General features: G+C 44.6%; 1 protein-coding gene across 2 annotated transcripts in view; it reads right to left on the bottom strand.

Moving 5' to 3' along the window:
• Positions 1–10,671: 10,671 nt before the first annotated feature.
• EXOC6 (exocyst complex component 6) overlaps positions 10,672–12,074 on the bottom strand; it is a 364,846-nt gene continuing 363,443 nt past the window's right edge. For both annotated transcript variants that reach the window (XM_075348570.1, XM_075348571.1), the window contains one exon: positions 10,672–11,305. In XM_075348570.1, the coding sequence (XP_075204685.1) occupies positions 11,173–11,305 (133 nt within the window). In that variant the 3' untranslated portion in view covers positions 10,672–11,172. The remainder of the gene's footprint in view (positions 11,306–12,074) is intronic.

The raw sequence follows: 12,074 nt of genomic DNA, 5'->3' as shown, positions 1-12,074 counted from the left end.
CCTGCATACATAAGTAGCAGGGAAAATTGCTAGGATTGGGCACTTTGAAGGTATTGACTGAAGGAATGTGTAGACTTGGCCAGAAGCAAGAGAGAGACAAATGTGTGGCCATGGTGCCCTGTGTGTACATTGTGCCCGGTGTGGCCATATTGCCCTGTGTGGACATTGTGCCCGGTTTGGACATTGTGCCTGGTGTGGCCATGGCGCCCTGTGTGGACATTGTGCCCAGTGTGGCCATGGTGCCCTGTGTAGATGTTGTGCCCTGTGTGAACATTGTGCCCGGTGTGGACATTGTGCCCGGTGTGGACATTGTGCCCGGTGTGGACATTGTGCCCGGTGTGGACATTGTGCCCGGTGTGGCCATGGTGCCCTGTGTGGACATTGTGCCCTGTGTGGACATGGTGCCCAGTATGGACATTGTGACCATGGTGCCCTGCGTGGACGTGGCGCCCTGTATGGACGTTCTGCCATGTGTGGATGTTGTGCCCTGTGTGGACATGGTGTTCTGTGAGGACACTGTGCCCTGGTTCGACATGGTGCCCTGTGTGGATATGGTGCCCTAGACATTGTTTCCTGTGTGGACATGGTGCCCTATGTGGACATTGTGCCCTGTGTGGACGTTTTGTGTTGTATGGACGTGGTGCCATGTGTGGACATTGTGCCCTATGTAGACGTAGTGCCCTATGTGGTCGTGGTGCTCTCTGTGGTACCATTGTATAGTGCTTGCCTCTACCTGCAGACTGCACTCTACCATTATGAGGATGATGATCCTTTCAGGAGTTACAAATGGAGTATATTTATTGTGAAGCAGTCATTTATCTCCAGGTGACAGGTACACAGGGCAGGTTATCAGGGAGTGTTTACTCTAGATAACAGCACATATCATTTCACTTTTAGGCTTGTTGTAGTAAAAAGATGACTGATAGCTTCCTATTATCTTCTATGTTGTGCCCATCAGTCAATGAATAAAACAATTAGTGCTCACACCTCATAAGAGATAACGAAACACTTCCAGACAGGGGAAGAGTAAAGTTACTCCAGGGGGTGGGGGGTCTATAGTACACTCACCTACATGTAATATACATTGGGGTGTGAGCACTACGGTGCCGGCTGTACTGGAAACACCTGTTGTAGTAAGAGCTGCTGGTCAATGAGTTATAAAATGGTGCGGCTATTGATGAGGAATAGAGTCCTTTACTTAAGGACCATAAAATACTGTTGACAAGCCCAACACCTAGGGACAGGGGGCCAGAAGGGGCCGTTCTGCAACAAGGAGGTGACCCAGAGTGTATGGTGGAATATATCCAGCACTGAGTATGGGGATCACTGTCAAAATATACACATGGAAGAAATAAGGGGATTGCTCAAAAAAATAAAGGGCACACTAAAATACCATTCTGCTGTTTAAGTGTTCCCTTCATTTTTTTGAGCAGTATATAGAAATCCAGTTTTCTATTGTATGAATGTGAAATCTCATATCTTTGTGTATATTTTACCCATCATGCAAATATCTATCTATCTATCTATCGATTGTCTTTATATATATATATATATATATATATATATATATATATATATATACATACATGTGTCTTGATATTGTCTATATATAAATTTGCATAATGGAGTGGGCTCCCTTATTTAGGAAACATTTATTCACTGGAGGACCTGTTTAGTATTGAGAGGCTGTTAAAAGTGGGCAATCTCTTTAAGGCCACGTTCACACGTTGAGTATCTGGTGAGGTTTTCTTTTACCTCAGTATATGTAGCCAGAACCAGGAGTGGAACAATCAGAGGAAAAGTATAATAGAAAGACGGGCACCACTGCTCTGTATTTTTTTGCCCACTCCTGGTTTGGTTTTACAGATTCTGAGGTAAAAAAACTCACTATATATATATATATATATATATATATATATATATATATATAAAAAATCTCATCCAATTATTCTGTCTATCTCCCCTATCATCTCTCTATTGCTCATCTATCAACTTCCTATGCTATCGGTTTGTAGCTATCATGTATTTCTATCTATTGTCATTATATATATATATATATATATATATATATATATATATATCATTTATCATATATTTATTTAATCTAATTTATCTCTCGACTGATCTATTATCTACATACATAATTGTCATCTCATCTATATATTCTATCTAGTGCTCATTATCTATTGCTTATCTTTTCTATCTCACTATCTATCTCTGTATCTAGCTCTGTATCTATCTCTGTATCTATCTCTGTATCTATCTCTGTATCTGTATCTATCTATCTATCTGTATCTATCTCTGTATCTATCTCTGTATCTATCTCTGTATCTGTATCTATCTCTGTATCTATCTCTGTATCTATCTCTGTATCTGTATCTATCTCTGTATCTGTATCTATCTCTGTATCTATCTCTGTATCTGTATCTATCTCTGTATCTATCTCTGTATCTATCTCTGTATCTGTATCTATCTCTGTATCTATCTCTGTATCTATCTCTGTATCTATCTCTGTATCTGTATCTATCTCTGTATCTATCTCTGTATCTGTATCTATCTCTGTATCTGTATCTATCTCTGTATCTATCTCTGTATCTATCTCTGTATCTATCTCTGTATCTATCTCTGTATCTGTATCTATCTCTGTATCTGTATCTATCTCTGTATCTATCTCTGTATCTATCTCTATATCTGTATCTATCTCTGTATCTATCTCTGTATCTATCTCTGTATCTGTATCTATCTCTGTATCTATCTCTGTATCTATCTCTGTATCTGTATCTATCTCTGTATCTGTATCTATCTCTGTATCTATCTCTGTATCTATCTCAGTATCTGTATCTATCTCTGTATCTATCTCTGTATCTGTATCTATCTCTGTATCTATCTCTGTATCTGTATCTATCTCTGTATCTATCTCTGTATCTATCTCTGTATCTATCTCTGTATCTGTATAAATCTCTGTATCTGTATCTCTCTGTATCTATCTCTGTATCTGTATCTATCTCTGTATCTATCTCTGTTTCTATCTATCCCTGATCAGTGCTGGATTTTGGGCCTTGGGTATTTGGCTTTCTGGTTAATAATTAAGAGGACATTCATTCACAAGTTAATAGACTACAGGGAGGCTTCTGGCACCCATAGATCTGTCATTTCTTGTGTATGTAGAGATCCAGGACATAAACTTCTACTGAACCACAGCAAAGTTCCCATACATCATCACTGTGGTTGGGAAAGGGTTAACCGTCCCCAGTACACAGGGGGCATTGGGGGCTGCAGACTGGGCATCTGCACCGGATCGATAGCGATGTCTTCCACGCATTACCCGTGCAAACATGAAATCCACTGGATAATAATTTATAGCGCCATCAGTATAAATCTCAGGAGTTTGAGCCTCTGCAGTAATTTACGACTTCAGATGGAGAATCTCCCATGAAGGCCAATTCCCCAGATCACAAACTGTAATAAAAGCAGAGTATTCCTCCCCGCACATGGCCGAGGACCGGGACAAGTCCGCATCTGCCAATAACTATCTGGAAAACCACCAAAGCCAATATTTGTGAATCGCTAAGTAATTGGAGATTTAATGGGGAGAGCATTAAGGCAGCACTTACCCCAGGAAAATGCAAAAAATAAACGAAAAAAAACCCAAATCTGCAGATGTGTGGAACTACAAGTTCCAGCAAAATCCATGATGGTGCACAGATGGATGCGCTTGTAGCTACCTCTTGTGGACTGTAATCTCTGTGGACAAGACTCTCCTCCAAGGTTTACTGGAAGCAATATTATAGCAAATTGTTGTCCCAGAAAATGGAGCAGATGGGGCAGGTGAAATTTTCGGACACATTTTGCACCCAGAGGCTTTTTATAGTGCTCATTTTTTTTAGCTATAAGATATTGGTGTCAATGTACAGAGATTATGAGGTGAAAAAATCCAGAGGACATTGCACCCAATTTATCGGACCACACGGGCAATTTTTGTAAATTTGTCAGATCTGAATTTTGAGGACTTTTGGGTAAATTTTCGGCTTTTTTCATCACTGCTAATAAATTGCTTCAAATTTCCTATAATATTATTATTACTGTTCTTAACAAAACCATGGACTAGATGGTTGTCAGGTTTCTTATGCGCAGTATAAGGACAAATTCGCATAATGGAGGGGTCTTCCTTAATTAGAAAACATTTAATCACTAGAGGACCTGTTTAGTATTGAACGGCTGTTAAAACCAGGCAATCTCTTTAAGGCCGTGTTCACACGTTGAGTATCTGGTGAGTTTTTTTTTAACCTCAGTTCTTGTAGCCGAAACCAGGAGTGGAAGAGAGGAAAAATATAAGGCTTTGTGCCCACGGGAGTTTGTACCTGCGGATATATCCGCAGGTACGGCTGCAGGTTTCCCACAGCTGTTCGCCGGAATCAGCAGCTATTTTTAGCTGCGGTACTACAGCGAAATAGCTGCGGTAAACCTGCGGACATTCATGCGGATTACCTGCGGAAGTCCCGGCCCTATCTCCATAGTGGAAGGCCGGGGTTTCCGCAGGTAATTCCACAGAAAGAATTGTCATGCAATTACATGCGGCTGTGGGATATCTGCAGCATGTTCTGCAGCCACACGTATCTGCAGCATGGACACAGCACTCCCTATGTCCCATAGGATAACATGGGGAGTGTCTGTGCATGCTGAAACCTGTGGATTTATCTGGAAAATCCACGGATTTTCCGCAGATAAATCCACAGGTTTAATCTCCCGTGGGCACATAGACTTATAGAAACATTGTCAACACTTCTGCACTTTTTTTTTTGCCCACTCCTGGTTTGGTTTTACCAATTCTGAGGTAAAAAAACTCACCAAATACTCAACGTGTGCACCTGGCCTTATAGCCATACCTCCTAACTCTTTTGCCACGTGCACACGTTGAGTATTTGGTGAGCTTTTTACCTCAGTATTTGTAACCAAAACCAGGAGTGGAACAATCAGAGGGAAATATTGTAAAAACATGGACACCACTTCTACATTTTTACCCACTCCTGTTTTGGACTTCAAATACAGAGGTAAAAGCTCACCAACTACTCAACATGTGCACGTAGCCTGAGGGTTAGGGGGTATGGCCACGTACACACATTGATTATTTGGTTTGGTTTTTTTACTTCAGAATTTGTAAAACCAAACCAGGAGTAGGCAACTAATACAGACCTGGTGCCCGTGTTTCTATTATATGTTTCCTCGGATTGTTCCGCTCCTGGTTTGGGCTGCAAATACTGAGGTAAAAAAAAATCACCAAATACTGAACGTGTGAACGTGGCCTAAGACTTGGTTCAAATCTGCATTTAGCATTTTAAGAACAGACAAATGGAACTAAAGTGGACCCAAAAAATATCTGTTGCATAATAGATGGAAAAGGATCCCACTGGTTATTATGTGGATATCTTTTGAGAATGCAAGAAGCTTATTATGTAGAATTAATTTTTATTTTCTGTTCTAAAACCTGACACCTAACGGAACAGAGACGGAAACCATAATAATCAGTGGGGTCTCTCAGCTTCTGTTTCATCAGTTATGAGGCGGATAAAACGTAAAAGACAAATGGAATTCCGGAAAACAGATATGGCCGTAGCCTAAAGTGTAACCGCAGAAAATGTTTGACATATCATAGATATTTCATGCCTTTACCGGTGGGTGGCTTGTGTGGAGACCCCCACCCACAAATAAAAGGGGAGCTCTCAGAGGAGCGCTAGTCCCCTCTGCCCGCAGTCTCGGATGAGCATCCTGAGGAGCCAGAGACAATACTTGTATGCAATAAGCACATTCATTTTTTTGTAACATTGCAATACATGTGATTTTATGCAATTTAAAGGGGGTTGTCCCACAAATCAAGTTGATTTTAATCAATAGATCTGGAATGATAAGTTCCACAATTGGATGTGTTTAGAAAAAATGTTCCCGTGCTGAGATAATCTTATATACATATCCAGAATCGGACTGGCTACCGGAGAAACCTCTAGTAATACCAGGCCTGGCTGCGGTTTCCTGCAGTGAACTCCAGAGCTCTCACCTGAGCTCTGGAATACAGCCTGGACTGAACTCAGGGTTTGTAGAATTGAACTACGAGCGTCGACTGATTCCCTGGCGATTGCGGTTCAGTTCATGTCACAGCTGCGGACAGGCCGGGCTGAACTCCGGAGCTCAGGTGATAGCTTCGGAGTTCAGCCTGGCCTGTCCGCAGCTGCCATTAACTGAACCGCAATCGCCGGGGAATAAGTCGGCGCTTGCAGTTCAGTCCTGCAAACCCCGAGTTCAGTCCAAGCTGCACTCTGGAGCTCAGGTGAGAGCTCCAGAGTTCAATCCAGGTAACCGCAGCCAGGACTAGTATTACTGGAGGTTCCTCCAATAGCCAGTCCGACAATGTACATGTCCCTGCTATGTACTGTGTAATGGCTGTGTCTGACCGTACAGGAACATGATCTGATCACACCACATTTCCTGGGCCGGGGAAGAAGTAAAAAAAAGTGTACAAATATCACAACACATGATCATAGTTGATTTCTTTTTGTGAGGTAAAAACATTTCCTTGCCTACTTTTTAAAAAATGTTTTACCTCAAAGAAAGAATAATTTGCGATCCCAACCTGAAATATCAGCATACATTTTTTGTGTCCTTCCCTGCTTAGGAGCTGTGGTATGATCAGATTATGTCTCTGTACAATCCGACACGGCCATTACACAGTACATAGCAGGGATACATTTATAAGATTATCTCAGCACAGGCACAATTTTTTTAAACACATCCAATTGTGAAAATTATTATTATTCCAAGATCTATTTATTAAAATCAACTTTGTTTGTGGGGAAAACTCCTTTATGGGAACAATATTCTAAAAATGGTAAAGAGCATGCTACCAAATACTATGCGTCTCCTGTTCTGGGGGACTGGAGCCAGGACTGTGCCATGGACTGCAATCATTTTTATGGTCTGGGCCCTGGTCGTTTAAGGCTCGGCCCCACATACTTCTGTTGGATCTCCTGTAGTGGAAATGACACAGCGATATCCACGGCAGCAGATGTGAATGGGCAGTACACTGTAAAGCTTGATGTATGCACAGAAATAACCAGGATAACTTCACATGCTTTGTATTTCATCACCACAGTGTATGGCAATTCATCCTATGGATATCTTTGGATTCTATGTGGATAAGATTTCAATCTCATGCACAATTCTGAATATTCCGTCTGGAAAACGTACCCTATGTGGGAGCATACATGAGAGGACAGGGAAAACGTACCCTATGTGGGAGCATACACGAGAGGACAGGGAAAACGTACCCTATGTGGGAGCATACATGAGAGGACAGGGAAAACGTACCCTATGTGGGAGCATACATGAGAGGACAGGGAAAACGTACCCTATGTGGGAGCATACATGAGAGGACAGGGAAAACGTACCCTATGTGGGAGCATACACGAGAGGACAGGGAAAACGTACCCTATGTGGGAGCATACACGAGAGGACAGGGAAAACGTACCCTATGTGGGAGCATACACGAGAGGACAGGGAAAACGTACCCTATGTGGGAGCATACACGAGAGGACAGGGAAAACGTACCCTATGTGGGAGCATACACGAGAGGACAGGGAAAACGTACCCTATGTGGGAGCATACATGAGAGGACAGGGAAAACGTACCCTATGTGGGAGCATACACGAGAGGACAGGGAAAACGTACCCTATGTGGGAGCATACACGAGAGGACAGGGAAAACGTACCCTATGTGGGAGCATACATGAGAGGACAGGGAAAACGTACCCTATGTGGGAGCATACATGAGAGGACAGGGAAAACGTACCCTATGTGGGAGCATACATGAGAGGACATGGAAAACGTACCCTATGTGGGAGCATACATGAGAGGACAGGGAAAAAGTACCCTATGTGGGAGCATACATGAGAGGACAGGGAAAATGTACCCTATATGGGAGCATACATGAGAGGACAGGGAAAACGTACCCTATGTGGGAGCATACATGAGAGGACAGGGAAAACGTACCCTATGTGGGAGCATACATGAGAGGACAGGGAAAACGTACCTTATGTGGGAGCATACATGAGAGGACAGGGAAAACGTACCCTATGTGGGAGCATACATGAGAGGACAGGGAAAACGTACCCTATGTGGGAGCATACATGAGAGGACAGGGAAAACGTACCATATGTGGGAGCATACATGAGAGGACAGGGAAAACGTACCCTATGTGGGAGCATACATGAGAGGACAGGGAAAACGTACCATATGTGGGAGCATACATGAGAGGACAGGGAAAACGTACCCTATGTGGGAGCATACATGAGAGGACAGGGAAAACGTACTCTATGTGGGAGTGTGACGCAGTGGGCAAGCCAGGGGTCACAGGTAATGACATCACACACCCTACACCCCGGTTAGGTACACCAAAGCTAGACCAGAAATCCTTGTTGCCTTCCCCAGGGGCTGATGTCCACACCAGGGGGTGGAGCCAGGCGGTTGGTCTCCACCCACCAAGGAGTTCACAGTCTTGGAGGCAGGAAAACACAGGCAGTTAGAGTTTGGAGGAGGAAGTGTGAGGAGTGAGAGTTCGGAGTTTGAAGAAGAAGGAGGGAAAGCAGTGAAAGAGAAAAGTGACAGTTTGAAAGCCTGAAGTTGGTCCGGGTGTGTGCCCCGGACTGAGACAGCAAGGTTAGCAGACGGCGGTGACCGTCTGCAGTGGAGGCTGATCGGTGGTGCCGTGAGGACCGTGGACGGCTGGTGGCCCGGCGGTACCGGACCGGTACACAAGGAGAAGCCAGCACCATTGGCAGGGGCCTTTCGGATCCCGGCAAGGCTAGGAGTCGCCGTGAATTTGCCAAATCCGTCAGTGAAGGGGACCTCCGGGTCTCCAAACAACTAAGTCCCGATTGAAGGCAACAGTCCAACCGTATGAGAGAGACACCGCCACCGCCAAGGCACCAGTTTCTCAGGGCCAGCGCCTGCGGGCAAAGAGGGGCTCCTCCGGCCCATATCCAAGTCGGGGAGCGGGTAACCGGTGGGAACCCATCGCTACCAACAGTGAACATAGGTGCAGGGAAAAGAGACAGTCACCGCTAACTACCGGGGAAGAGCAACAGCAGCCGTCCGTGGGAACCGTCTTTCCAGCCGTGTGTTTTACCGAGAACTATGTCAACGTCTCAGGCTGAGTGAGTACCACCGTGCCGTACGGCACAGCACTGCCCCCGCGACCCTGCACCTCACCAGGCCCCGCACCCGGCCTGCCATCCACCCCTACCCCATCACCGGGCCCCGGGACAACCAACCCCCTACCCACGGAGGGAAGAAATAACAGCAAAGCTGCTCCCTGTCACCGCTTCCGGGATCCCCATACAGAGCAGCGGTGGTGTCCACACATTCACCACAACCGTGGGTGGCGTCACGGACAATATCCCCAAAACCAAACCACCCCTTTTCACTCACGGGCGAGGAGCGCCGCTTGAGTCCCCGGGATCCGGCCCATCGCTCGAGCCACCGAGCAGCAGCGGCCGCGGCAGCAGCGGCAGCCGGACCCGAGCAGAGGGAGAGCGCAGCGTCCCCTCCTCCGCCCGCGACAGGAGCATACATGAGAGGACAGGGAAAACGTACCCTATGTGGGAGCATACATGAGAGGACAGGCAAAACGTACCCTATGTGGGAGCATACATGACAGGACAGGCAAAATGTACCCTATGTGGGAGCATACATGACAGGACAGGGAAAACGTACCCTATGTGGGAGCATACATGACAGGACAGGGAAAACATACCCTATGTGGGAGCATACATGAGAGGACAGGGAAAACATACCCTACGTGGGAGCATACATGAGAGGACAGGGAAAACATACCCTATGTGGGAGCATACATGAGAGGACAGGGAAAACATACCCTACGTGGGAGCATACATGAGAGGACAGGGAAAACATACCCTATGTGGGAGCATACATGAGAGGACAGGGAAAACGTACCATATGTGGGAGCATACATGAGAGGACAGGGAAAACGTACCCTATGTGGGAGCATACATGAGAGGACAGGGCTGCACACCTTAGGCTGGCTGCAGGTAGTACTCCATGCAATGTAGCTTGATGAACAGAAAATGACATGATCCGCAGAGGTACAGCAACATCAAATGTCAGGAATCTTGATTTTCTCTCTGGAACCTCGTTCCATGTCAGCGGCAGACATATCATTGGAGCAACCTGGGTTGTCGCACAGGGGCCCATGAGGTAAGGGGGTCCATTTCCACCTCCAAAGCAGGTAAAATTGTGAATTATAATGAACTATTGGATCGCAAAAGGCAAACATATATAACCGCTTAGAAACAAGGGTCCCCGAATTCCTTGGTAGTTTGCATTAATGATCCTCATCACCCTCCTCTATTGCCCCATCTCCTTCAGTCCTATACATGTGAACGGGGCTGTGATCTTGCATGTGCACTACTGGGTGCATCTTTTCACACAACAGACCCCTGTGCGTGTAATACATGGGGGACACAGCAATCGGACCCCCATCACTTCTACATTTATCAGCTATTATAGGAATAGGTGACTAATGCTTTTATATGTGAGAAAATCCCCTTAAAACATTAGAACCCCTTCAATGTGAGAAATAAACCACTATCTTTTGGATTTTCGTTAACATTCATTTTATTCCTGAAGAAGATTAAAAGCAAATATTTACAAAGTATATAGCTCAAAATCACAACCCTGAGAACCAAATCTATAGTAAAAGTGGCCGCTCATACACTCACATAGGAAGACCTGTCTGATCAGCAGACAATGATCGGGGTCCGCAGGCTACAGCAGACCTTTCATCTCAATGACTGGATCCCTTATCAATGACTGCACGTGACTTACAAAATCCACCTTAAAATGCCCTAGAATCAGAAAAAAGTGGCAGACTTTAGCAGCAAGAGGTAAAATACAATATTTATAGTCCATTCATTTGCTGTACACGCCAATGACTGGTTCTGCTCCTGACGTCACTTGTGTGTGATATATAAAAACCTTAAAAAAAAATCAGCCGTAAAAACATTAGTTAGTCCAGTCCGATCTGAGACATGTCGAGCACTCTTTATTCCGCAGGAAAGCAATGTGCTGGGTATAGGCGTCCGTATACATTGTAGTACAGCCAGCACTATGAGTGCTGGGACATCCCATTCACCAGACTTCTGAGCTGCTTTACCACAGTGTCTAATAATTTCTGTTTGTCCCGGTCATTCTTCCTGAACTGAGCGAAGATATTATTCTTCTTGTTCATGTCTTTCATCCTGGAGAATAGAAGAAAGTGACAGCCTGTAATTTTAGATCCCCCACTGCTTGAGGTGTAGAAGAATCGGAAGTGCCGGCAAATTCTGTATTTATTATTGGGAAGCAGAATATTTTCCCCTTTGGTGATTTTAGAGGCATGGGATCAATAAAATATAGATAGGTCGTTAGATACGGGAGGTATTGAGCTTTACGCGAGGTAGTGAGGTCTCCATCAATGGAAATCTTCAAGCAGAAACTGGATAAATATATAGCCAGGATTAAGAAACCCTGCACTCGCAGGGGGTTGTACCCGATGGCCCTCGAGGTCCCTTCCAACTCTACCATTCTATGATTCTAGAAAGGGAATGTATAGATTTAGGATAGTTCATGATTGATTTATGTATATGACTGCTGCGCTAATAAAGGAAACACAGTAAGAAGGAAATTGGATAAAATATGTATAAATATATAAATATTAAACATATTTTGGATACCTACAGTTTTGGAGGTTGATTGAGTGATCTTTAAGGAGGTAATGTAGATCCAAAGTAGTATGCAAAAACAAAGAGGTTTAAAATGAGTATGAAACAAAAAAGTGGGAGGGAGGGGAGAGGGGGTAATGGATTACAGTGGGGTCATAGATATAAACTTGCCTTTTTGGGTTCCCGGATGGAGATAGGGTTTGTAGTTCCCTAGATAGTGGACTCTGAAAGGGAAACAATGATGTAAGGGTGACTGAATGTTGCTTAAGGCCTTCTTCATCAGGGATCCCTGATGAAGAAGGCCTGA

Source organism: Anomaloglossus baeobatrachus, chromosome 5 (genome assembly GCF_048569485.1).
Source record: "Anomaloglossus baeobatrachus isolate aAnoBae1 chromosome 5, aAnoBae1.hap1, whole genome shotgun sequence".
Lineage (NCBI taxonomy): Eukaryota > Metazoa > Chordata > Amphibia > Anura > Aromobatidae > Anomaloglossus > Anomaloglossus baeobatrachus.
This window is presented reverse-complemented; position numbering and strand designations above follow the sequence as displayed.